Here is a 24,525-nt window from a genome sequence, read left to right on the forward strand (position 1 = left end):
GCTCCAGCTGCCCCCGCCGCCTGGGCCCCACTCACCAGCTCATGGTCCCGAACCTGGCCCTGCCGTCGGGGTCCTCAGCTGCAACTCGGTCCTGGGGGATCGCTTCCGGATTCAGCCAGTCTCCAGGAAGTGACGTGAGCCACGCCCCCCTCTGCCAGGAAGAGGCGGGCCGGGAGGGCGGGGCCAGACTCATTAACCCTAACGCTGCCGCTTGCTTTCGCGGAGTTGCCCTGGCCCGCGACCCTGGCGCCTAGGCTTAGGGGCTCCAGAGGACTTAGCCAGTGGCGGGGGCATGAGGACCCCTGGGTGCGTTTTGTGCCTTAAACGCTGACTTGGTAAAATTCTCCTCCACGGACTACACGTGTTGCTTAACCGGGGATTGCCTTAGTTTTTCAGTTTGTAAAGAGATTTCTCATCCAGGGACAGTAGCAGTAATTAGTTGTCTAGCGGGGGCAGGGGGGAAAGGAGCGATGAAGGAGTGGGTGTGAGGGAGACTTACATTCACTGTACGGTCTTTTGTATCTTTTAAATTTTGTACCCTGTACATAGTTACCTGTTACAAAGAAACAAATGGATCTTTTCGCTCCTCCAAAATGGCACAGGGCTCTGAATAGAAAATAGAATAGTGCTTTTCAGGTTGGAATGTTCTGTGGATTTACTCAACAAAAGAGGACAAAGAGTAAGGGTTGCTCCCAGTCTCGCAGTCTTCCAGTCTTCCCTCTGTGCTCGGCACTACAGAACCCAAATGATGTGAATGGTTCCATTTTTATGCTCATTCATTTAACACATATTCATTGGGCTCCTACAATGTGCCAGGCACTGAGCTAACTTCAAGGATACAACCATGAAAAAGCAGTACGGATCCTGCCCTTATGCCCTCCCAGGGCTACTTACCTGGAGAGAGAGATAAACAGGCAACGAAGTAATAATATATGATGGGAGAGAAAGTGCTGTGGTAGCCTGTAAGGCTCCCCCCATCCCCAAACTGCACATGGAGTTTTAGTGAAGGCTTCTGGGAGGAGCCAATGGGTAAACCACATCCTGAAGGCAAATCAGGCTGGCTCGGTGAGTCTGAGGGGAGGGCTGGGGAGGGTCCAGGCAGAGGGAACCTATGGTGAATGAGAAGAGGACTGAGTTCCAGGCAAGCAGCTCCCTTGCCGTGGGTCCTTCCAAAATCCCTCCTAAACTGTTCTGGGCCAAGTTGACTTCCTCACCCTCCAAAACCTCCCTGCCTTAGAAGAGAGAGCAGGAGGCAGTGAGGCTGCTGGTAACTGCTGGACACCCAAGGGCCTTCTCTCTAAGAATTCTGCTTCAAATGGGCTTTAGTGTTATAAAGGATGCTTGGGGAGTAGTTAAGCTGATGAACTAGAGCAAAGCAATGTATAGTTTGTTCTGACCTCCCAGGGTAGGGTGGAGGGCTTGGCCAGGGGGAATGGGGGAGCTCAGAAAATTGTCCAGGGGAAGTAGTCTCTCATTTATATTCTCTATTTCCATTCTTGAGTGGGCCCCCAAGCACATCACACAGATCCGCTTCATCACCATTGTTACTCCTCAGGAAACAGGCCAAAATGAGCACTAGAGCAGCCTTGAAGAGGAAAGAGGAAGAAGAGAAGTCACCAAAGGGCAGCTGGGGCAGAGAGTGTGGGCAAAGGGAGGGACAGTCCTTGCTGCTTTGCACAGGGTGTGATACATGGACGGAGGGTGCAATGTGTTTATGGAGTTTCAGCGCCTGTGGATGGCTTCCCCACCTGCTTCCTCCTTTCCCCCTACGCTGTCTCCCCGAGTTATTGCCCCACAGTGCTAAAGAATTTCCAAGTATTAACCTAGGCAACCGCCATAACCCAGGGCAAGTCTGTTTCAGGGCTGTGGGGTGGAAACCACATCCTGCAGGGCAAGAATGATGAGTTCTAGATTAAGAATCTGGAGGAGTACTGGGCTCTAGTTCTTTAACCCTACAGCTGACAAGTCCCATCTCCTTTCTGGGCCTTGGTCCCCTCATTTAAAAGATGAGTGGATGGATCACATCACCAAAGTCTCCAACAGTTTGAGAATCTAAGTCAACTCTCTTGTTGACTCCAGAGGCCCTCAGGAAACAGGAGAACGGGGAAGCCATGTGAGATGGGGCCCAAACACAGAGGCAAACCCAGAGAAGTGAGCTGGTCTGAGGAATCATGGATGTCTTGGAATGAAGCCAAACATGTACCTTCTGGGATGGAAGGATTCAGACTGAGGCCCTACTAAGGCTGTGCTGCTTACTTTCAACCCCAAACCTTTCATGTAGCCAGCAGGACTTTTGAGGGGACTAGGAAGAGTGCTGGCTTCCTGGGCGTCTGTAAGGAGAGTGCCTGCTCTGAGCTGAGCTCCGTCTCCTTACCTGTGGCTCATTGGCTCAGCTTGAGGCCTACTGGGCTGAGGTTGGATGCTGGGCTGAGGCAGGCATCCTGCTATCCTGTGGACCCACAGGCTTCCCTCCGTGAGTGTGGCATGCCATGTATGGATTCCCGGGGAGCTGAGCGTGAGGAAGCACAAACACTTCCCACTGTTGGGGAGAACTCAGGGGCAGGGTCTCTAGACCCAGGGCTGGGAGCTATGTCTTTCTCTTCCGTAACCAAAGGACAGCACAATACAGGTTGACCCTTCAGCGGGTGGGGTGGAATAGAATACAAGCACATTCTAGGTGGAAGCAGAGAGTGGAGCAGCTTTGGGTAGAGGTAGATTCTCCTGGTTTCAAGCCTGCTGACTACTGCTTTCTCCCCAGAAGCCTAAGCCGGAAGTTTAATGAGTGTTCAGGTGGCAGAGATCTACTTTAGCGGACAAAGCTATTTACCAGAGGGAAAGGAGTTGAAGAACTACCAGCTCTGCCATCAGACCCCTGACTTCTCTTTGGAGCTTTTCACGCAGTAATTGGTAAGCAGCTGCTCCCCACTGACCCTCATCTCTGAGCTTGTCATATACTTCCTCTCCCAGCTTCCCCACACAGACATCTAGGGAGTGCTGGAGTGCTGTGCTGAGGATGCTGGGAAATCTTCTCCTGATGGGGAAACTCTGTGATTGATTAGCCATGTCTGCCATGGATGAGTAAGGGCAATGTGACGGTATACATTCCAGTTTGTTATTTTGTTGTTATTATTTTTATGAGTGAATTGAGCGCTCACGCTGTGGCAGGCCGTATTCTAAGCGGTTCCTGTTTAATGTTTACAATGACTCTAGGAGGTAGGTACTGTTATTATTATTAGCGTGAAGCTAATAATAAGTAGCAAAATGGAGAATCCAACGTGGGCAACCTGGCCCATGGCCGGGCTGGGGTGAAGGGAGGGGGCAGCACATGACCACACACCTAACTAACAAAATATCTGGCCCTCCGCCTCGGCCTGGGAGCTTTTATACGCTTCCTCCGGTTTGGAGCACTCAGGACCAGCAGGTGGCAGCACCTCGCAGGGTGAGAGGAAAGGGCAGATCCCAGCTTGGCATGGGAGTCCTTCAGGGATCGGACAGCCCAGACATCGAGGAAAGCAAGAACAAATGAGGGTGCGGAGGAAGGCTAGCCAAGGGGCCCAGAGGAGGAGGGACCGAGCCTCAGACCCACAGGGAGCTGCCACGGCCAGTGCTTTAGTTCCATCCGCAGCGCGAGTCTCTCAGCTTGCATTTCATGGTGCCTGCTGTGGGCTTTTTTTTTCCTCCACTCTGGGAGAATGACTAACTTTAAGGACTAAAAAAAAAAGTGTTTTGATTACACTGCCTTTTTACCAACTGGGAGCATTAGTCACCGTGGATTGCTGCAGATAACGGGGAAGGCAAGCAGCATCCCCCTCCTCCCCCTCCTGCTCCCTGATTAGCTCACAGAAGCCAGGCAGGAGACGAGAGTGAGGGAGAGAGAGAGAGCACACCAGGAGGGAAAACAGTCCCCCCTGGACAACATATGCCCCAGGCATCAGTCCAAGGGATGCTCTGTCAAGCCTGGGCAGCCCCCTGACGACTTGCCCCACAGTAGGAGGCGCCCACTGGAAAGAGAACTTGCGGGAGGAACACTGAGCCCAATGCTCCCGCGGTCCAAGTTGGCTTTGGGTGGCCTGTTCCTCCAGGTGGGTCCACCAAGGGGAAGTCAGAGGAAGTCCCTGAAGATGTGGCTCCTGAGGTGGGGAGCTGGTGGCTGAAAAGGAGGAGGGAGATCACAGTGGAGTCATCATGGCTGTGATGTGGGGCTGGTACCCAGGCCATGGTGGGGTAAAGAAATGCCTTAGGGCTGGCATCCTCAGGGCTCGGATTGGGGTTGAGAAGTTCCTGCAGGTGGGGATGGTACCCACTTTCCACGCTCCACACTTCACCATTCTCTTTTCTTCTCCATCCTCAAGGGGGCGGTATCTAGTACTTTGGCCTCATCTTTCTATCCAAAGTGGCCTTTGCACCTGCTGTGGTGCTGGTAGGGCAGGAGAGCTAAGGCGCTCTCCTGGTCTGGCCTGTTGGCCAGGGTGCCAGAGATGGGAGCTCTTTGCCTGGTTGGGGAAGAGAAATAGGGAGGGATGACGCTGGGCTGTGTCAGGGACTGGCTGGCCCTGTGAATCCTGTTTTCTCTGCCCAGCCCTGCAGCCCATTCTCCCCAGCAGTGTTGTTCCACCCTAGGAAGAAGTCACTGCTCTGAGTGGCCCTAGTAGGTCACTCATGGATATCTGTGTGAAGAATTCCAAGGGTCAGGACAGATTAGCCTTGGACTCTAACAGTAAAGAAAAAAGAAATTTTATTTCTCCATCTCTCAAGATCAAAGTACTTCATCTTGATTTTGCTACTGCTGATTCTCTTTTACTTTTTAATTTTTTTTAAGATTTATTTTTGGCTGCTTTGGGTCTTCGTTGCTGTGCGCGGGCTTTCTCTAGTTGCGGCGAGGGGGGCTACTCTTTGTTGCAGTGCACGGGGCTTCTCACTGCAGTGGCTTCTCTTGTTGCGGAGCATGGGCTCTAGGCTTGCAGGCTCCATAGTTGTGGCTCTCGGGCTGTAGAGCGCAGGCTCAGTAGTTGTGGCGCGTGGGCTTAGTTGCTCCTCAGCACGTAGGATCTTCCCGGACCAGGGCTCAAACCCGTGTCCCCTGCATTGGCAGGCAGATCCTTAACCACTGTGCCACCAGGGAAACCCGTGATTCTCTTTTAATAAGAAAACATCCACAGGTGTCTGGTTAAAAGACGGAGAAGGCCTGGGAGAAATCACCCTCAGCCCCCAGGGCCATCAATGCAATAGGAGATGTCCAGGTGCCAGGGTTGCTGTGTAGTTAGTCCCATCAGCTCTGGCCTGTCTCTTCAGTCTCTGCTCCCCTGAGTGTCTTACAACTGGCCTCTGGATGCTCCCAAGCCCCATTCTCTGCCCTCGGAAGTTTCCCATAATAGTAACTACCATTGACATTTAGTGGCACTGGGTTAAGCATTTGGCATGTATTAGATAATGCCTTTTTCACAGTAACTTGATGAGGAGGCTCCTCTGATTATCTCCTTTTTATTGATGAGGAAACCGAGGCTGAACGGATTGCCCAACGTCGTAGAGTCGGCCAAGTGAGAACGACAGGTTTTTAAAACCCAGGCTGTGTAAACTGCCTCGGAGTAGAAAAGAAAGTAGCAAAAGGTCAGGGAGCTGGCATTTATGGGAGACCTACTTTCACAGGTCATCTCGTTTGCCTCTTCCCTGAAGGAGGACTGTGAGGCTTGGAGGGCTTGACCCCAGGAAAGCTTGGGCTGAATGTCAAACTGAAGTCCTAGCTGCAAAGCCCGTGCTCCAGCCGTGGTGCCGTCCCGTGGTCAGCTTGCAGCTGCGGGAGGGTACCCACTGGGGACAGTATAGGGGGGACAGGCTTTGAGATGATTGTGGGCGATAGAGTGGCCTCCAGACTTTTGTCCCCTGGCTGGGATGGCCACCCATTCCCAACTGTAGCCACAGGGCCTCCCAGGTGGGCACAGCCCCCGGGAGAGCATGGCTTTAGTGGGGAATCCTTGCAGCTCCTATAGGTGGCAAAGAACAGATCTGGGGGGATGGGGAGGATTGCCCTAGCCTGACCTCACTCCAGGCCTGGCTGCCAGCATCCACCCCCTGCTGCTGTGGCCGAGACAGCCCCCAGACACCGGCAGGGCAGGTGGCAATTATCCCTGGGCACTGATTACACCGCAGGGCCGTCCAGAGCCCCAAATAGCAGCTCAGCCTGACACAGGAGTGGGGGAGGAGAAGGGTCCCTCTGGGGAAGAAGGTGCAGGATTGAGAGGGTGCATATGGGGTGGATGTATTTGGAAGGACAGTGGGGTGGGGGAGGAGCTCACCATGTCAAGGCTTCTGCCTTTCGGGCAGGCGAGGGCCATCAAGGAAAAGAAAGAGGTCCCCGCTGCCGCAGGCCGACCCGGAGGAATTAGATGGGGCAGACGCCACTACTCCAGCCTTCCTGAGGGTAAACCTGGTCACCCGAGAAGGTGGTACCCAGCATGAGCGGGGACGTAGAGGGGGTCTCACAGCATAGGAGGAGCCAGTGGAACCACTGAGGCCAGACCAGCTGCCCACCTCCAGCCCTGACCCGCGGCACCTCCGGATTGATCAGCAAAGGACCCCCAAAGAAGGCACACAGGGAAGGGAAGGGAGGCTAAGCGAGTGCGAGGAGGGGGTCGGGGGCACAGACTCCCCAAACCCCACAGGGCCAGGCCAAGGTCTGTGTGCAGTACAGGTCTTAGACCCTCCTCCAGCCATCGCTTGCCTCACATGGGACTGCAACTTCCCGGGCCCCACGGACCCCCCCCCAGGGTGATCTTCAACCAGAAGTAAAGCCAGGTGGCCGCAGGCCTCAGAGGCCGGGCTCCAGGAGCCGGGCCCATGGGGCGCCCCGCAAGAAGAGGCTCCCCGCCCCTCCGTGTCTAAGTGCCTTCCCTCTGCCCAAGCCGCTGCCTCTGGACCTCTCTGAGGGGTCACAGAGGGCTTGAGATCTGCGGGGCCAGCAGCTCTCCACAGCGAGGGCTGAGCAGGATGGGGGTGGCGGGAGAACCCAGTTTCTCAAGCAAGTCAAGGGAAAGTCAGGCGGCTGGACCCTGAAGGCGCTTGGGTGCAGTGAGCTGCAGCTTCCTTTGGGGGCCTCTCAGATCCGCCGCCCCCAGCCCTGGATCTGGCATCTGTAGAGGCTTGCTTGATGCAGCAGCATGAGTGCCCAGAATGGCTGAATGGGAGGAGCGTGGAAACACAATAGAAAAAGAGCAATACATTCCCCAGCATGTGCCCCATTTTCCTTCCTGTGTAAGTACAGATTCCTCTGTGTTCATCCCCCCCACCCCGCACACACACTTTGAGGGTCTGCAACCATTGTAGCCTCCCTCCCTGTCGGCCCCGGGGGCTGAGCTGCCGGTCCTTCCCCCACACCCAGGAGCTACAGCTAAGGGAAAACCAGGGCAGAGTTCTTCCCAATATATGCCACTCTGGGGACAAGGCCAGGCAGAACCTGGTTTCCCAGAAGCCCTTGATTGTTGCTGGGTTTTTTGGGGTTTTTTTGGTGGGTGGGGGGGTCTCTTGGACCCTCCGTGCCCAGCGTCTGCACTCCTTCCTTCCAACCTGTGGGACCCAGTACCCATCTGGCAGCACCTGCTTGAGGGCCACCTGTGAGTCCTCCAGGCGCAGGTCAGAGAAGGAGGCTGTCAATGGCTCCAAAGCACCTCTCCCAGCAACTCTGCTAATCCAAATAAGATAGGGAAAAGGCAGTGGGAGGAAATGATAGTTTCATGGTTATTTTCAGAAAGGAAACAAAAAAAAAAAGATGCAAACAGGAGCACACCCTGCATTTTGGTGCAAAATCTAGGAGTCTTGGGGAAAAAAGAACCTACAGTTCTTCTTTCTTGTCCTTTCACCAGATGCCGGGGAAGGGCTGCCAGGGCTGCTGGGGACCTTGAGCTGCTTTCGTTCAGGGGGAAAGGGAGGTGAGGAGCTTAGGGAGGAGCCTGCAAAAACCCTTCTGATAAAGGCAGGCTGGGGGAAGCTGAGGCACGTCTGTCTTGTGGGCAGCCAGGGGCCCACCCTTTTGGGGGTGGAGGAGCGAGTGGAGAACTGGGAAATTCTGGAGCTGATGCTTGTAAAGCGCAGTGGCATGTGTAGGATCGGTGGGCTGGGAGGGTGTGTTCTAGGAGCACAGCGCAGAAAGAGAAATCGAGAGGGGGAGGGAGGGCAGGAGAGACTGCTTGCCGGAGAATTGAGTGAGGCCGCTGTGAGCATGTGTGCAGGGCGCGTACAAAGAGGGGAGCCCCCCCCGCCGCACACATACCCCCCTCTGCCCTGCCGCCACTGGGCTGCACACAGAAGGGACCGCTGAGGGCCCCGCCAGCTCCAAAATGCTGCGTGAACAGAGGCCAGAGCCCATCTTCTGGTCCCCAGAGGGAAACTGGGCTTTGCTCTGTAACCTCTGGGGTTCCCTGGACGATGCGGGGGGAGTGCAGAGGGAAGTGGTGACCTGAACCTCTGGTGGAGGCGTGGGATGGGGTGGTGTCTGGAGGCCTGTTCTTGGATATGTTTGGAGATTTCTATAAGAAAGTCTGGAGAGACTCAAGGGTAGGGCGATGTGGATGGGAGAGAGGTGGGAGCCAAGGAGAGAGCTGCTGGGAGAAGGCTGGTGTGCCAAGGATGGGGAAGAAGCGAGCTAAGAATCCCAAGTGGGTGCAGATGAGGTGCTGTTCTCAGAGTAGGGGCGAGGAAGAGCTGAGAATGAGCAGACCTAAGAGAACCGGAAGAGGACCTTGGGAAATCGGCTGGCCCAGGGTCCTGCCTGAGGCAGGCGAGGTATTATTATCCCCATTTCAGAGGTGTGTCATCTGAGGCCCAGAGAGGTTAGTTGCCGCGTCCAAGTTTCCGTGAGTACTCAGAGAAGGCGCTGCAGGGGAGAGCTGGGCAGGAAGCAAACTCAGGCGATCTGTTGGGTGGTCAAATGGGTGATGGAGGGGTCTATGGTGCTGACATAGGGGGACCCACCAGGTATCGTTCCAGGGAAGACAAAGGTAGGCTGAACATCAGGAAAATCCCAGTCCCGGGAGGCCCGTAGGGCCTCGGATTCTCCTTACGTGGGAGGGATGCCTCGTCCCTCCCAGCCTGCTAAACCAGACCAAGCCCTGGGACCTGGGAGAGTTGGGGAGGAGGTGGAGGTGATGACTCAACCCATCCGACACAGGCTTGACCCAGGGGTGGTTGGGAAACCCAGCAGATGCTCCAGTGGGGTGAGGGGTGGAATAAATAGGTGATGTTTAGATAAGGGAGAGAGGGTGTGCCGGCTGGGAGGTGCTGCTGGTTCCGGGCAGCCTGTTAGGAGGAGGATGGGCTTTGGGCTTTGTGGTTGGAAAGAAGGAATGAGGTTCCAGAACCTCCTGAGAGGTCTTTCCCGGTAGGAGAGGCAGAGGCTCAGGTGGTGGGTTTGGGGCTAAAATCCAAAAATGGAGGACTCCCAGCAGTATGAGTCTTCAGGGTGGAGACCCAGAGTCAGAGCTTCTGAGCCCTCCAGGTCCTGCTGCTCCCTCAGCGGGGCAGTGGCTCCTGCCAGGAGCCGGCCAGCCTCCGGGGCCTTCCAGTCCATGGGCGGGAGGCTGACCATCCACGCCCCTCAGGCCACTCTGAGAGCATTTGGATTGAATGGAACCCCAAACCAGGGGACCTCACTAAATGCCAGTTTTTACGCACTTTGCAGGCAAATAAGGGAGAGAAAGCGTTAAAAAGCACAGTCCCCAAACAATCACAGCCGCAGAACATTCCCCCACCACAGACACAGGCCAGAAGGAACTATAGTCAGGGAACAGGGGGCTCAGGGAGCCAGTGGGGCTGGAGAGAGGCCGGAAAGTCTGAGCAGCAGGAAGCAGGATCATTAACTTCAGGCCCAGGAGGCCAGGAGCAGAGGTCTCTCCCGCGTCCTGCCGTCCTGCCGCCGTAGGCTCTGGCTCAGCCCCGCTGTGGGGAGGTGAAGGGGTGGGTCTTGTGTGTACTGTGTGCTGGTCCCAGAGCATCAGAGCTGGGGGTGCTAGTATGGATAACTCACTTTCCTGCTAGGACTTTAAGACCCAGAGGGGCGCTGTGACTTTGCAGGCATCGTACAATTTTGTGCTAATCTCAGAGTCAAGACCAACAGCCAGATCGCCTGACTCCTGGTGCAGTGGAGCCCAGAGGTGTACAGTTGTTTGACGATATAGATTCTCATTGGATGTAGATTTCAGCGCCCCAAGACCCAGAAGTTTCTGTGAAGCAGGGACCATTCCTGAGCTTGTCGTCTCTGAGCCATCTGGACCCTGTGTGTTTTCCTCACCTGATCTAGTAGGGAGAGCTCAGGCCTAGCTCCTAGCTCTGCCGGGAACATCAGCCTGGAATATTCACCTGTCAAAGGAGCAAAGCATCCCTCAACAGTCTTCTTCAGGTTTCTGGGACAGAATAGCTCTTTTTCACAATTTTACATAGCAGCACATCTGCTCAACAGCCCTGTGGAGAGTAGGGGCATTAACTCCATTGTACAGACGGGAGAACAGAGGCTCAGCCAAGTTCCAAGATTGACCTATGGTCTAACACAGAGGGAAAGGCAATGCTAGGGCTGAAGCTATGCCTTTGGTCTTTTGGCTGAGAGCCTGAGCTCTTCCAACAGCAGCAAAGGAGAAGCAGGTGGGTGGGCTGAGAAGGGGGAAGGCAGAGGTCCGTCCATGTCTGGAATTGTGGAAGCTGAACTCTAAGTGCCCAAAAGAAAGAGGGTGTGGGGCGGTCTTTGCTCCCAGCTTACCATCTCAGATTCTGGGCTGAGGAGCAGGCAGGGAGGTCAGCAGGAGGGATGCTCTACACGGACCGAGGAGAATCAGAAGATGGGACCCCCATCCTAACCCCTCCCCCCAGCGCCAGAAATGGCTGCCCTGTAGCAAGAAGTAGCAACCAGAATGTAACATAGGGAAGTGTCATCTGGGTTGGACAACCTCCACCAAGCCAGCTGGGCCTGCTCCAGAGATTCCAAGCTGCTATGTTGTTTCCTGGGGCCTGTGGGCCACTGGAATTTTTCTCTTCCTCTTTGGGGAAAAGGACAAGAGAGTGAGCAGCCCTACAGGCCACCAGGTGAGCATCCCAGGTAGATCCACTCTACCTAGAGTCCAATGGGATAATTCACAAGAGACCTTAGCACAGCACTTGGCAGGTAGTAAGTTCTCAGTACCTGTGGGGTTTCATTATTATTGTGGGACCTGGGAGAGGACTTTCTAAGATCCCCCAGGAAGTTTCCCTCAACCCACCCTACCTCCCCCGCCTCCCACTAGGCTCTGATTTAGGTGCCTTACTATCAGGAACCACCATCACATGACACCAGGCCCCATTTATTGAAATAGTCTGTTTATGCATCTGCCTCTCCCTTGACAGAATGGAAGATCCTTGAGGGTAGGGTCAGTGTCCTGTGCATGTTTGTCTTTGTACTGCCTGCTGTTTCCCTCCCCTCCCCGGGGCACCCGGACCTGCTTTTAATACAGTTTTGCTAAATTAATGGATAAATGAATAGATGCAAAGAAGCTCTGGATGATGCCAAGTTGCCACAGAAAGACAGAGACTGATGGGGGCTTTTGGAAAGACACGAAGTGGAAGACCAAAGAAAAGGCAAGGGGAAGACATTTTTCTTCTCCAGAATGAAACTGCTCAGACAAGTGTATAGAAATGATGCTCCAAGACTAAGATTTGCAACAATCCAGGGAGCTGCAGCCTGTGGATGGGAAGATTGTGGATGAAGTGATTTCAGGAATGTCCCATCGTACACGTTCAGGGCTGGGGTAAGAATAGGATCCTATCAGAGGAACGTGGCCATCCACCAGCTCTGCCAAGGCAGGAGACGTGGCCAATGCCGCCACAGCAGGAGGGAGCTGCCTTTGCAGGAGCAGTTTCTGAGACATGAGGCCACGGGAGGTTCCCACTCTCAGGTTGGGCAGCAGGAACGGTCATCCATCTTGTTAGGAGCTTGCCACCAAGGCAGAAGGCAACGGGAAGAGAAAGGGTTCACGGGCTTTGGTTCCCAAGGGAGGCAGTTCTATCTCTCTGTGGACAAGCTGGAGTTTAGGAGGCATCGGTGGCCTCTGAGAGGACGTGGAAGAAAGTTTAAGAAGACTGCAGTCAGGGAGATGAAGAAGCCAAGCAGGGGAAGGGGGGGTTTGAAGGCTGAAAGGAGAGGCAGCCTGGGCAGAGGGAGAGGACACCCAGGCACAGGTGGTGGCTCTCCCCAGGGGCTCGGTGGCGGGTTTGGGTGGGTGGGGGGCCTCTCCCTGACCATGAGGCTTCAGATTGTGTTTGCTTTCTCTGTGATCTGGTCCCACACTACCTCTCTGACTTCTTCCTATGGCTGACCCCTTGCCTCACTCCTTTCCAGGCACTCTGGCTCCACGTGATTCCTTGAATAGCCCAAGAACGCCATCACCAGGACCTTTACACTCTCCAGCCCCTCTCTGCCCAGAGGCCCCTGTGTGGCGAGCTGTGTCACCTCCTGCATCTGTGCACAGAGGCCCCTTCCCCGTGAGGCTGTCCTGGACCACCCCGTAATGTATGGTAACCCGCTCGGCAGCACTCCTCCTTCCTCTGCTGCATTCTTCTCTGCGATATAGATCACAGTCTGACATAATATGTATTTGCTTGTTTGTCTTCTACCTGTTTCTGCCCCGGAGAAGAGAATCTTTGAGAATGGAGGGATTTTTGTTGTTCACGGCTCTATCCTTCCATAAATATTTATTAAATAAATGAAGCAATCGGCACCTTCTTATGGGACCCTCCACTGATAGTCTGGATCTGAAATCCTGGCTCTGCCTTTACTGGATGTGTGATCTTGGACAAGCCATGGGACCTCTGGAGGTCTCTATTTCCCTACCTGAAAAGGAGTGTTGGACTAAATTGCCTCTCAGGGTCCCCTGTGACTCTACAAATCTAGGGGAACCCACCCAGGGGGGTGGGATGAGGTAAGGGCCCTGACATCCCTGATTCTCTCATAGAACATCACTGCCATTAAAGCCTTAGATGGCACTTCTGCTCCCAGACTAGGGTTGGGGGTGGCAGTGCCACCAGCCCTGGGGCTGGAAGCTGAGAACTGGCCAGAAGGCTAAGGTCAAGGACTGATGACTAAGAACAAGTCTCAGATCCAGGGTGAGGGACTGTTGGGGAAGAGCTGGGGCTGTTGCATTTTATTTAAATCCCTGGTGAGGATCAGGAAGCAGGCAATAGCTCAATGACACATTAATTAACTTTGCAGATGATACTGGATCAGGAAGGTGTTACATCCACCCATCTAAGTGAGAGAGACAAAAGGACCTGGGAAGGGGTCAGGAACCAGGTCAAGAAATGGCAACAATGAGAAGCAGCTGTGGCCAAGAGGGGACAGGACTTGTGTCCTCTGGTCAGATTGGGGGTGGAGAGGATCCATTTTCAGAATACAGATGTCCAGTGGGTGGCTGGGGTTGGGAGTGGTCGTGAGGACTGCAAGTTCCTCTGGCCGTCTTTGAACCGGTGTACCCATCCCTGGTGGAGCCAGAGCCCTCTTTCTCACATCTGGGTTTGGAGGATGGGGAAAGGGGGCAGGGGCAAGGGACAAGGAAGATGAGTAACGTTTATGGAGCACCCACACTGAATCAGGCACCATACACATCACTTCTTTTGAAACCCACAAGAGTAATGATCAGATGGGAGGAAAGTGACATCCAGAGAGACTAAGAAACCTGTTGACAGTCACACTGCAAGAAAGTGGCAAGAGGTGGGATTCAGATCTAGGATGGAGGTGGTGATTCCAAAGCAGGTTAAGGGCCCCAAAGGAAAATCTGGAGTAGCTGCTGGGTTATCCAACTGCCTCTCAATTTTCAGGACAGAGACCTGAGTAAGTAACAAGTGCCCCCAAGAAAGCTTTCCTTAGTACCCTAGGGTCATGCAGGAACCAGAAAAATTTCTGCTTTCCTGCTCAGATGGCCTGACCTTCCTAAGTAGTTGGGAGAAGGGAACAAGGAAGACTGGAAGAACTCTGGGCACCTGGAGGGGAAAAACCCTCGGGAGTAAAAGCGCCAGAGCTCTTGCAGCCTGTCTTTGAGAAGAAGCCAACGTTCCTGGGGGCCCAGTTCTGTTCTGGTCACTAATCTCCCTCCCTTTGGTGGAGACAAGGACCTGATGCATTCTGGGTAAGCGGTCAAGCCCCGGCGTGAAGCACCCCAGAGAACGCAGGGCCACAGACAAAGGTAACTTCCCCCATGGAGGGCTGGGCTGTCTCCAGCCTCAGGGGCGTTAAGCCATCTCTTTTCCTCCAGGGAGCTGAGAGATGGAAGCATTCCTGAGCCTCTCGCTGGGAACTCAGTGGGTGACCCCAAAGGGGACTCAAGTCTGCTGTTGGCCGGATTAGAAAAGAGCATCTGTTTTTGGTTGGGTCATGATGCTACTGTGAAAGGTCCAAGGTAGAGACGGCTGCAGGCCCTGGGCAGGCCTCACGGGGAGAGCCACCTGAAGGACTAGCGATCACGCTCCATGCAAATGAGAGAACATCACTGGAGTGATGATGGAAATGGAGGGTTGTAGAGTCCTGGAGGCCCCCAGGAATGGGTAAAGGAGGAGACTGTAGGAGCAGAGTGGGGTGCCTGAGGTCCAGGAAAGGCATTCCAAGGCCCAGAGATTGCCTTCTTTGTCCTTCATCCAGAGACCTTGAGAGCGGAGCAGGATCTCAGTAAACCAGCCCCATGTCCTTTTAAGTAGCCGGCACCGTCTAGAACCTTGTATTCTCTAATTCTTGTTTGCGGCTTTGCGTCCATGATCTGTTTGCATTACCTCCTTAGTAAGATTGCTCGGAAACCTTTCTTCTAGCCATCTGTGTGTTTGCCAGAAAGGAAGACATAGTTTTTTCATGCCCAGGTCAGTGGGCAGAGGAGCGCTGTGCCCCTGGTAGCCAGCAGGGGCAGCGGCAGGGACGACCCCAATTCCAGAGCCCAGATGAAGCAGTCGTGATGAGGATGGGGAATGAGGATCCCAGGCAGGAGAGTCAGGGCCTGGTCCCTTCCTGCTTGGGCATGGACACGTCAGAGACTTTAGCACAAGTTGGGGAAAGCCCCGTGACACTGTCCCCAACCCTGGCCCACCTCTGTTCTTGTAGAGGGTTGCGAAAATGATCATCGTGGAAAATATTAGAGGTGGCATGGATGGTAAACTTCAAGCAAAAGGAGCGGTGAAATTTCAAGACCTGGGATGCTGGGAGAAGCTGACGAGGCCAGACATGTTCCAGGCCTTCTTAGATGACTGATGGGGGAGTGATCATGTCCTCAGGGCTGTCCCAGGGACTGCTGTGACCAAGGGGCTCCAAGCGTCACTCAGATCTTCCCCCTTCTTTTGGAGACCTCATTCCTCTCCACACAAAGAGTGGGTTTTCTAAAAAGAACCACTTGAGATAGATTTAGGATTCTGACCTATTTTTAAAACCCCATGGCACCTTTTAGAAAGTCATTTTCCCCTAGTCGTTAAGGTTTTTGCCAGTATGATTTCTAGTCTTTGGGACACACAGAGGTCTCCTACTTTCCCCGGGTTTATTATTCCAGGACACAAGGGGAGCTGATCAAGGCTGGGAAAAGGCAGCTCACAACCCCCTCATCTATGGCAAGCAAATTCTGGACTAGCAAAAGGGGATCAGTAACGATTGGCCATAGCTACTGCCTACATTCACCGGAATCCATCTTCCTATTCCTTTTTATATACTTGTGAATAATACATACACACACACACACACACACACACATACACACTCACTCACCACCACCTCACCACCACCACCACAACCACCACCATATAAAAATATAAGTAAGCTATTCCTTGCCCCCAGTTCTCACAAAGTATCTTCTCATTTGTATCCAATTCCATTTTACTGAGTACAATTTTGCAAAGAGTCATCACCTTCTGTAGGCCACTCTAGAGGGGTATGTGCATGGGGGGAGGGCATCCTTTCATTCACCCCCAAACAACTTAAGGTTTCCACACTTTTATGCCTGATCTTGTTCCTAGGCCTCTTCTTTGCAAAGCCTCCCTTGATTCCTTCTCATGGTAGCCCCATCCAGGCCTTTCCTCTACCATACCCCCACTTCACCCCTAAGTTTCAGGGTTGAATCTCCTCCCCCCATATTTACAAAACCCAGGCAGGTTGGGTTGCTGGTGTGATGCTATCTGGGGCAGCCTTATCTATCTACAAGGTGTGAATCAGAGATTACACCACACAGGGCTGGTGCCAGCCAGGCGGGCTGCCATATTGCCAAGTAACCCAGTGGTTGAACAAGGATGGGTTGAGCAATATGCACCAATGGGAAGTGAGTTTATTAATCATGCCGCATAGTACACTGTTGACGAAAGTATCACTCTGAAGGCCTGGCTTGATTGGAGAAGGTGCAGGTGGGGCTGAATGCTAACTGTGAAGACACCCAGTAAGCTATCTTCCTCTGACTGTGTTCACTTGAAAAACACATAGAAATCTGGAAGGATTCATCCAGTTTAGCAAAGAGGTGGATTATATGCTCCATCATTAGGACTTTTCGGCCATCTTGGATTCCCTCTGTTAAAAAAGAAGGATACCTCCTTGTGGCTGTACACAAGGTTGCAGCTTGGAAGTTTCAAAGTTTCATGAGGTGAGAGAAGGGAATTCAAGATGGCAGCCAGTGACCTAGAACTGTGTGGGCGAGAAAATTTAAGACTGCATATTGCGTTCTTGTTATTGATCTCTTACTTCAAAAGCATTCTTTTCTAAGGCCAGAGCCCCCCTCCTCCACCCAGGTCTGCCTTCAACGTCTTAGTAACTATAGCCAACCAGAAAGACCACCCACATTTTTCACTGTGATGGGCCTACATGGAGGGCAGGATGCAGGGGTGGGGTGGGGGGCGGGGGGTGGTAAGAGCAGTTTCTGAGCAGGGACACCATAGTAGAGTTCTGTCATTGTATGGCTGGCCTGGATGGCACCCCAGGCATTGAGACACTGTCCCCCATTCATAATGTCATGCTACACGGACATAGCTCTGTATCAGACACCAAGTCCCTAAATGTTGCTGAGGCAGATAATATGCAAAATGCATGGCTGAGAAACCCAAGCAAGAGGGCAGGCAGGAGAGAGAGGATTGATCTGTCCAAAGACTGTTCTAGAACAAGCCTCCCAATGATAAAGGATTCTAAAAACGATGGGAAATAAGGTGAAGGGAGCAGGATGGAGATGTGGACATGGGAAGGAAATGGAGGGTACATATCTCTTCAAGAGAAATGGAGAAAGCTCTAGGGCTGGCAAATAAAGTCAGTTAAGGAAAGGGAAGGTTCTGGAGAAGAATGCTCATAGGGTAGGGAAGCATCACTTCTATGGGAGATAGAAGTTGTAAGATGGGAGGGATTACTGCTCTATAAAACATTCCCTGTATTTCTCCAAATTCCTGTGTTCTTTCTTCTCTTCTAAGCATCGGATCCTTGGGTAGTCATAAGAACTAGGACACCCTTTCCCAGGCAGCTACAAATAGTGAGGCCTGGAGAATCCTGTCCAAGTGGGACTGCGTTGTAGTGCTTTTAAACCTGATTTTTCCCAATTATCTGACCACCAAAAAGCTTTCAGTCTTTCTGGTTATCTTGCCAACACTGAAGAACCCCCTCTCAAATATCCATCTGTTTCTCAGGCTTCAAAAGCTCTAGCAAGAGTAATACTCAGTGTGGCCGCAGAGACCACCGCAGGTCCTATTCTGGTGCTCCCTGCAGCCACCAGAGAAATAGTTCATAAGCCAGGAGATCCCCTCCCTTCTACTCTCAAATACCCATTGGAAACCAGAGAGAAAGATTCTAGAAGGTTCCAGTCATCAGCCCCGGCTCCCACGAACTTATCATCTAATCTGTTCACCTAATCTCTCTGGCAGTTTGACGCTCCCAGAAGGGTGGAGGAGAATCCCTAGAACCACAGTAGAATTCTCTGAGAACCACAGTAAACACTCAACATTGAGTTTGAAACGCCAGAACCCGTACGAAATTCTAACCAACTTCTAAGAACACCAGACTCCATGTTTCCACGGTGAGGGGTTTCAGAGCAAGAACCACAAAAACCAGGCGTAAGAACCTATCAAACCAACCACCAGCCAGAAACAAAACAAGACAAAAAACAGGCCAAACCAAAACTTTATGCTATGAAAACAAGAAATAAAATAAGGAGATTTATAGGCCGGCTGATTGTCAGCAAACACAATATATTTACTGTATTAGCATTTGCTCACAGTGCAAATGGTACAACATTACACCATTTCAATATTTCAGTTTTTAAAAATGCTGTTTTCATTAACTATATTATATTGGCATAACAATGTGACAAAGGAGCAAATGAAATGTTGGTGAAGAATTTCACCTTTTCACGATAACAAGCATATTTTTTTAACCTTAGTATAAGGTACTATAAATCCAAGAAATAAAAACATCCACAAAATATATTACATCTGGTTTGTCTTTTTCTAAGTACTCAACTTTATACAAAAGTCTTTCAAAAAATATCATTCCCCATAGGTTTTCCTGTTTAAAACCTGATTTTTTTCTTTCAGTTCACATAAGTTAGAGTGCATTTTCTTTTGCTGTTTTTTTCTTAAAACATGCAGACATATAAAAAATCTGGATAGCACAACCTTTTGGCAACAAAGCTATTTTTCTCTTAGTTTAGCTTAAATGTCTGAGAACAGTTTTATTAAAACAAAGGAAAACTCAGAGTTATCATGCAGTGACATGCATATACCAGAAGGAGCAAGGAAAAAATATTAAAGGATATCTGATTCCTCCTTCCAGCTTTGAAGTGACCAAAATTTTTGTTTTTAATAATCATCACATTATAAAAAGTATTCAGCAAAATACTGTCTCTGCAAAGAAAGATTTTACCCTTCAGCTGAAAAAATATGGGCCCTCCCGGCAAACTTCATCCACTTCTCTCTCCTTCTACAAAAAGTCCAAGTACCTGGAAGTCCACAATCCCCTGCTCTTTGATTTTTTCCCCCCTTTCACTAGACTCCTTTAGTATTATCTATCCGCCACCAAAAAAAAACGGTGCTTTTTTCTTAAAAAAAAAAAAAAAGTGGGAAATGCATAAAGTGACTTTAAAAACAGACATTCTGTAAACTCCAGACCTTTGTTCCTTCTCTCTGGGCAGCTTACTGACCACAGGAGAAATAACGCTAACAGGGAACAGTACATTCAGGCAAGACTGCACTGGAAGCTGTGTCAGAGAGTAACCTTCCCTACTACTCCACTTCCAAAGAGTCACCCCTGTGTGGGGGAGGCTGGGGAGGAGGGGGTGCCTGAGAAGAGGTGAGGTAGGGTGGGGAGAAGGTGAGACTGGGGTATGGAGAAGATGTGCCTCATTCATCAACATGGATTAATGCAAACATCCCCATAACTTTGAGGAAAATTTGGACAGAGATGTGTGTATATGTGTGTATATGGATGCATATGTACATACTCACACACACATACACACATATGTAGATATAATTTCATCAGTTAAATTTTTCATAAAAAATAAATCATTTAAAGCTGTAAATGACTACAAATTCTCTTTCTTCCAGTGCACTGCACTGGATAACCAAGTACCTTAGAGATTTTATTTTACTAGGAATACATATTGTGTGTATGTTATATATAAATGTATATATATATGTGTGTGTGTGTAGACACACATATATACATACATACACACACACACACACACCCCATATTCATAAATTTGAATTCTACCTGTTGTGTTGGTGATGACAGAGAGAGAAAAAAAAAAGCTGCATTCCCATTAGTTGTGGGAAGAGAAATGGGTATGTGAGTGAGAGAACAAAAAGATGGCAAAATGGGGTGGTTGGTTGAGGCCTGCCTTTTTGGAAAAAGGTTTGGAAAGAGATGGGAAAAGGCTTAGAGGGGAGAAGGGAGAGGAGGGGGGAAAAGGGCAGAGGGCAAACTCAGGAACAGAGATTTTAAAATCTCTGGGGCCGAGGAAACACATTTTTTTTTTAAAGGCAGGTTCAGTGATGGCTGCTTCTTCTCCCCGAAGATCAAACTGCCCTGAGGCCTTGAGAGGGAAGCGCTTGGAAAAGGAGGGATTCTGAGGGGCCAAACCCTAAGCGGCGGTAGCAGCACCGCGGCGGCGGCACCCGAGGCATTTCTGTAAGAAACATTATTTCGGAGCAGATGGAAGACCGTCTCTGTCCCGCCACGTGCAGGCCCCCAGCGGCCTGGGGGCCCGAGGTGGGGAAGAGTTTGGGGTGGACATAGCCCAGTTCAGCTCAAGAGTCTCGCACACACACGTGCGCGCGCGCGCACACACACACACACACACAGAAACACACACGCACACATACACTCACGCGAGCACGCACACTCGCGCGCATCCCCGCACGCAGGCGCGCGTGCGTGCGGCGGGCAGCAAGCTCTGCGCTTTGGTGCGCTCCTTACCCCCTCCCCCTCTCGGGTCTTCGATGGGGAACCGAGGGAGACGTGGGGGGAACCGTGAGGTGCTTGGGTCCAGCGAGGCTTGGGCGGGCCCAGCCTTCAGTCCCCCGCAGGTCCTTGGCCCGGCCCGGCGGCCCCTGGATCAAGACGATCCCAACTGAACAAAGCGGGCTAGACGCCACCTTTCCGCCCCCACGCCTTGGCTAATGGGGGGCAGCAAGGGGAAGGCGCCTCCTGCCCTGGCCCCCGACCGTTGGCCGGTGTGAAAGGGTGGAAACGGGGGACAGCGAAGGGAAACAAGGTGCCTTACGTCCATGGAGAGGCCAGGGCGCGGCCCCTGAGCCTCCGTGGCTAGCTTTCCGGCTGCGTTCAGGCCAGCAGCCGGGAGACACTGAAGGGGAAAAGTGTGATCTGGGGGCCCGAGCCTCAGGCGCAGGTGGTGACCACAGGGGCCAGGGACACCGGGGCCGCCGAGGACGCAGAAGGCGCACCCCCCTTCTCCGCCTTCTTCTCCTTTTGCTTGAGGTGGATCTTGGCGTGGCGCTTGCGCTCGTCGCTGCGCGCAAACTTGCGCCCGCAGAATTCGCAGGCAAAGGGCTTCTCGCCCGTATGCGTGCGGATGTGAGTGGTAAGGTGGTCGCTGCGGCTGAAGCTCCGCATGCAGATCCGGCACTGGAAGGGCTTGTGGCCCGTGTGGATGCGCAGATGCCGGGTCAGCTCGTCCGAGCGGCTGAAACGGCGGTCGCAGCCCTCCGCCGGGCATGCGTGGGGCCGCTCGTGGAGCGGGGTCTTGCTGGGTCTGTTGGGGTACTTGCGGGGCCGTATGGGCTTGAGCGTGAGCGGCGGCTGGGGCAGGCTGCCAAAGCCCGGGTGGATCTGCTTGTCTTTGAATGCCTTGATGGTCTCCAGGGGGGTAATAGGGGGCGGGTTGACCCGGATGGGGTCCATGCCCTGGAAGGGCTTGTGCTCCGGAATGGAGCCCATGTCGTTGGGGTGGTGGTATAGGTTGTAGTCAGGAATCATGGGGAAGAGATTGCTGTCCAAGGCCGGTTTGGCCGATTGGTAATCCTGGGGAGAATAGGCGAGCCCGGGGTTGCCCTGGGGGTCATGGAAAGACACAGGCTCCGAGTAGAGATCACTGCAGTTAGAATAGGGGGGCAGCGCCGGATACATGGCCTCCACTTCCCCCTGTGGCGGCTGCACCATGCTGGCCGTGGAGGTTTGCGTGCTGAGTGCCCCAGAGGCCGGGGGCACCCCCAAGATGCCGGCGCTCATGAGGCTAATGATGTTGTCCTGGCACCAGTTGGAAGGGGAGTCGAAGGCGAACTTTCCCAAGTAGGTCACGGTCTTGTTGCCAGGGGCTGGCTGGAAGGAGCCCGAATAAGAGAGTTCCGGGTTGGGCTTCTCGTTGGTCAGACCGATGTCCATCACATTCTCTGCGGAGAGCAGGGGAGAGAGGGGGAAGGGTGAGTGACGCCGAGTCGGCTCCCAGGCCGGGGCGCCCAGGTCCTTGCCCAGGTGTGGAGGTGCGGTCGGGTGGAGTGCGCAGCGCATGGGGTAGGCTGCGCCAGGCGCAAAGCGGGCGGTGCCGCGCTCCCGGGCGCAACCTGGATACAGCAAAATACTACTGATCGGGGTGTGGAGTGGCTGCTGCACACACACCGCACACGCCGTACACACGCACTCCCGTACCACACACACACACACACACACACAGGCGCGAGCGCGAGAAGCATTGTTGTTATTCCCGAGGTGGGGCGGGCAGGTAGCTGTAGCTACAGGTAGTTTCAGACCCGGAGCGCGCCGGGCTCTCGCTCTCCAGCGCACACAACTCGGCCTCTTCCCCTAGCGCTGGCCGCGCCGGACCCCGCTCCTCTCCTGCCCCGACGAAGCCCCCGGTGCGCCCTGCGCCCGGGGAGCTGACCCGGAGGGCTCCGACGCTTTGTCCGCGGCGCATAGAGGGGTGCTGTCCGCAAAGGGAGCTCTCCCGCCGCCTCCCCCAGCCCCAGCCTCCTCCGGGCCTGAAGGAGCTTTCGGCTTTTGCTGGAGGGGGAAAGCCCAGCCTCAGCTTAGCGAGAGTGGAGGGCGGCGGAAAACCGGCCGGTGTCTCCATGGCGGGAGTGGCTGCTCTTCCCAAGCTCCTCGGTCCGGGGATCGTCCCCCGTGGCAGCCCCCACGCGGGTGGGCCCCCACCTTCTCCCCTCCCCGCCGTCCCCACACCCCCACGGCTTTGCTGAAAGCCCTGGAAAGGCAGCGTCGCAGTACCTCTCCCACCGCGGGGACTCCACGCCGCACATGGCTCCATCCCGGGTGGGAGGCTGAGGGAGTAAGGGGGGAGAGCGCGGGTGAAAAGGGACGTTGGGCTCCTCCCGGGAAAGGGGGCGACAGCATTACGCCTTGCGCGCAGCCCGGCGATCGCGCCCCCTAAGTGGAGAACCCCAGAGCCGCTTGCACCTACCTCCCTTCGGTCGGCGGCTGCCCCCACCCGGGAGAACCGAAGCCTCTACCGTGGCGTCGCCAACCGAGCCTTCCCGATCGGGGAGGGCGGGAGGAGTGGGTGGGAAAAGCAACTCGCCCCCCGGAAAATTCCCAGTGCGCCCCCATCTCTCCATCCATCCATCCATCCATCCATCTATCCATCCATCCATCCATCCATCCATCCATCCATCCATCCATCCATCCATCCATCGCTAGCTCGTTCCCTCCTCCTCTTCCTCTCTCCCTTTCCTTCCTCGCCGCCTCCCCGCCGCCCTTACCTGTAGCCATCTGATTGTAATGGGCTACCGAGTCGCTGCTGCCAGAAAAGAGGTTGAGCGCGCTGGGGATCTCCTCGGGGTACAGATTGTCAGGCAGTTGGTTTAGCAAACTGCTCATGGTCACCGGCAGCTTCTCGGCGAGTTTGCCGGTCATAGCACTCCCGAGCTGCCGCCGCCGCCGCCGCCGCCACCGCCGCCGCTCGCTCCTAACGCAGCTTCCAGGCAAGCGGCATCGGAGAGGCGATCCGTGGTGCAGGGGAAAAGCATGCGAGAGGGAAAGTTCGGGAGGAGGGGGGAGGGAAGAGGGGAAGGGGTGGGCCTGGGGAGGGGATCTTCTCTTTTTGGGGGGTGGGTGGGAGAGAGGGCAAAGGAGGGTAATCCTCTCGGGTGCCTCAGCTGGTGCCGTAAGAGGCTGGGTCGTGGCGGGGGGGGGGGCGTGTGCGGGGTGGGTGGGTGGGTGCTGGGCTGGGGGGGGGGATCTCGGCCCAAGGGGGTCGCACGCGGCCTCAGTATTGATATCACAAACAGACGCGCGCCCGCGGCCCCCCCGCCCCCCGATCCGCCACCGCCACCGCCGCCACCGCCGCCACTGCCGCCGCCGCCGCCTCTGCCGCTGCTGCTGCCGCTGCTACCACCACCACCAGCCCCGCAGCTTCCTAGCAAGCTCACTGCTGCCCAAAAGCTCCCAGCCAGGGAACTCCACCAGCCTATTTATCTGAGCCCCGGGAAAGCTCCGTGACGTAGCTGCCCATATATGGACAGACAAAGCCCAGCCGAAGGGGCGCGACGTCACAATGGAAGCTCCTCACAATGGAACATTAGAAAGCAGGAAGCGGGCCGCAGCCAACGTGCGGCGCCCGCACCGCTCGCGGATCTTAAGAAAAGAGAGAGAGAAAGAGAGAAGTACAGGAGAAGAAGGAAAGAAAATTCGAGAGGAGAGAGGAAAGAGGGGTGTAACGGAACGTGCGGCGTAAAGCACGCAGCGCGGGGGTGAAAGAGCAATAATCGCCTGTGTGTTTATTTGATGTCTGCACTAGGAGAGCGCGCTTGTAGGACAGGGGGCCGTAGGGTGGGGTCGTTCGCAAGTGGCCTCTAACAGCCCCCCAGCAGGAAGAAAGAGAATTGAAAACACCCGGCGGGGTCCCTTTGCAGCCTGGGAACTTCTGGGGAACCCGGAAGGTGTGCGTTCCGACCCTGCCTCGGCCGCTCTTCTCGCGTCCAGGATCCTGCCTGGGACTGGGACAAAGTCCCTCTGAGGAGGATTCCAGCGGGTCAGGGATCTCTAGCCCAGTATCCCGGGAACTTTTGTGCCGCCCTCCCTCCGATGCGCCGCCCACAGCCCTGCTGCTCCCT

At 54.0% G+C, this 24,525-nt stretch overlaps 2 protein-coding genes and 1 long non-coding RNA gene across 6 annotated transcripts in view; 1 reads left to right on the forward strand and 2 right to left on the reverse strand.

The window, feature by feature from the left end:
- The window catches only part of BIN3 (bridging integrator 3), a 52,882-nt gene extending 52,769 nt beyond the window's left edge, over positions 1-113 (reverse strand). The window contains exon 1 of one of the 2 annotated variants that reach the window (XM_060102520.1): positions 36-113. In XM_060102520.1, coding sequence (XP_059958503.1) covers positions 36-43 — 8 coding nt within the window. In that variant the 5' untranslated portion in view covers positions 44-113. The remainder of the gene's footprint in view (positions 1-35) is intronic. The other variant, XM_060102521.1, reaches the window with a different exon arrangement.
- Positions 114-241: 128 nt separating this feature from the next.
- LOC132492703 (uncharacterized) lies at positions 242-12,716 on the forward strand. 2 transcript variants are annotated; one of them, XR_009532856.1, is made up of 3 exons: positions 242-306; positions 2,759-2,907; positions 12,353-12,716. It is a non-coding gene; the product is annotated as an uncharacterized LOC132492703 (long non-coding RNA). The 2 variants fall into 2 exon arrangements; XR_009532855.1 differs by having other exon boundaries at positions 246-335.
- An 8,126-nt stretch (positions 12,717-20,842) lies between these two features.
- Positions 20,843-23,326, reverse strand: EGR3 (early growth response 3). Of its 2 annotated transcripts, none has more exons than XM_060101916.1 (2): positions 23,173-23,326; positions 20,843-21,852 (listed from the first exon to the last, which is right to left on the reverse strand). In XM_060101916.1, the coding sequence occupies exons 1-2, from the start codon at positions 23,324-23,326 to the stop codon at positions 20,843-20,845; spliced, it is 1,164 nt and encodes a 387-aa protein (XP_059957899.1). The 2 variants fall into 2 exon arrangements, with proteins under 2 accessions (XP_059957899.1, XP_059957900.1); XM_060101917.1 differs by lacking the exon at positions 23,173-23,326 and adding an exon at positions 22,682-22,721.
- Between the last annotated feature and the right edge of the window lie 1,199 nt (positions 23,327-24,525).

This window comes from Mesoplodon densirostris, chromosome 6 (assembly GCF_025265405.1).
Source record: "Mesoplodon densirostris isolate mMesDen1 chromosome 6, mMesDen1 primary haplotype, whole genome shotgun sequence".
In the NCBI taxonomy this organism is placed as follows: Eukaryota; Metazoa; Chordata; class Mammalia; order Artiodactyla; family Ziphiidae; genus Mesoplodon; species Mesoplodon densirostris.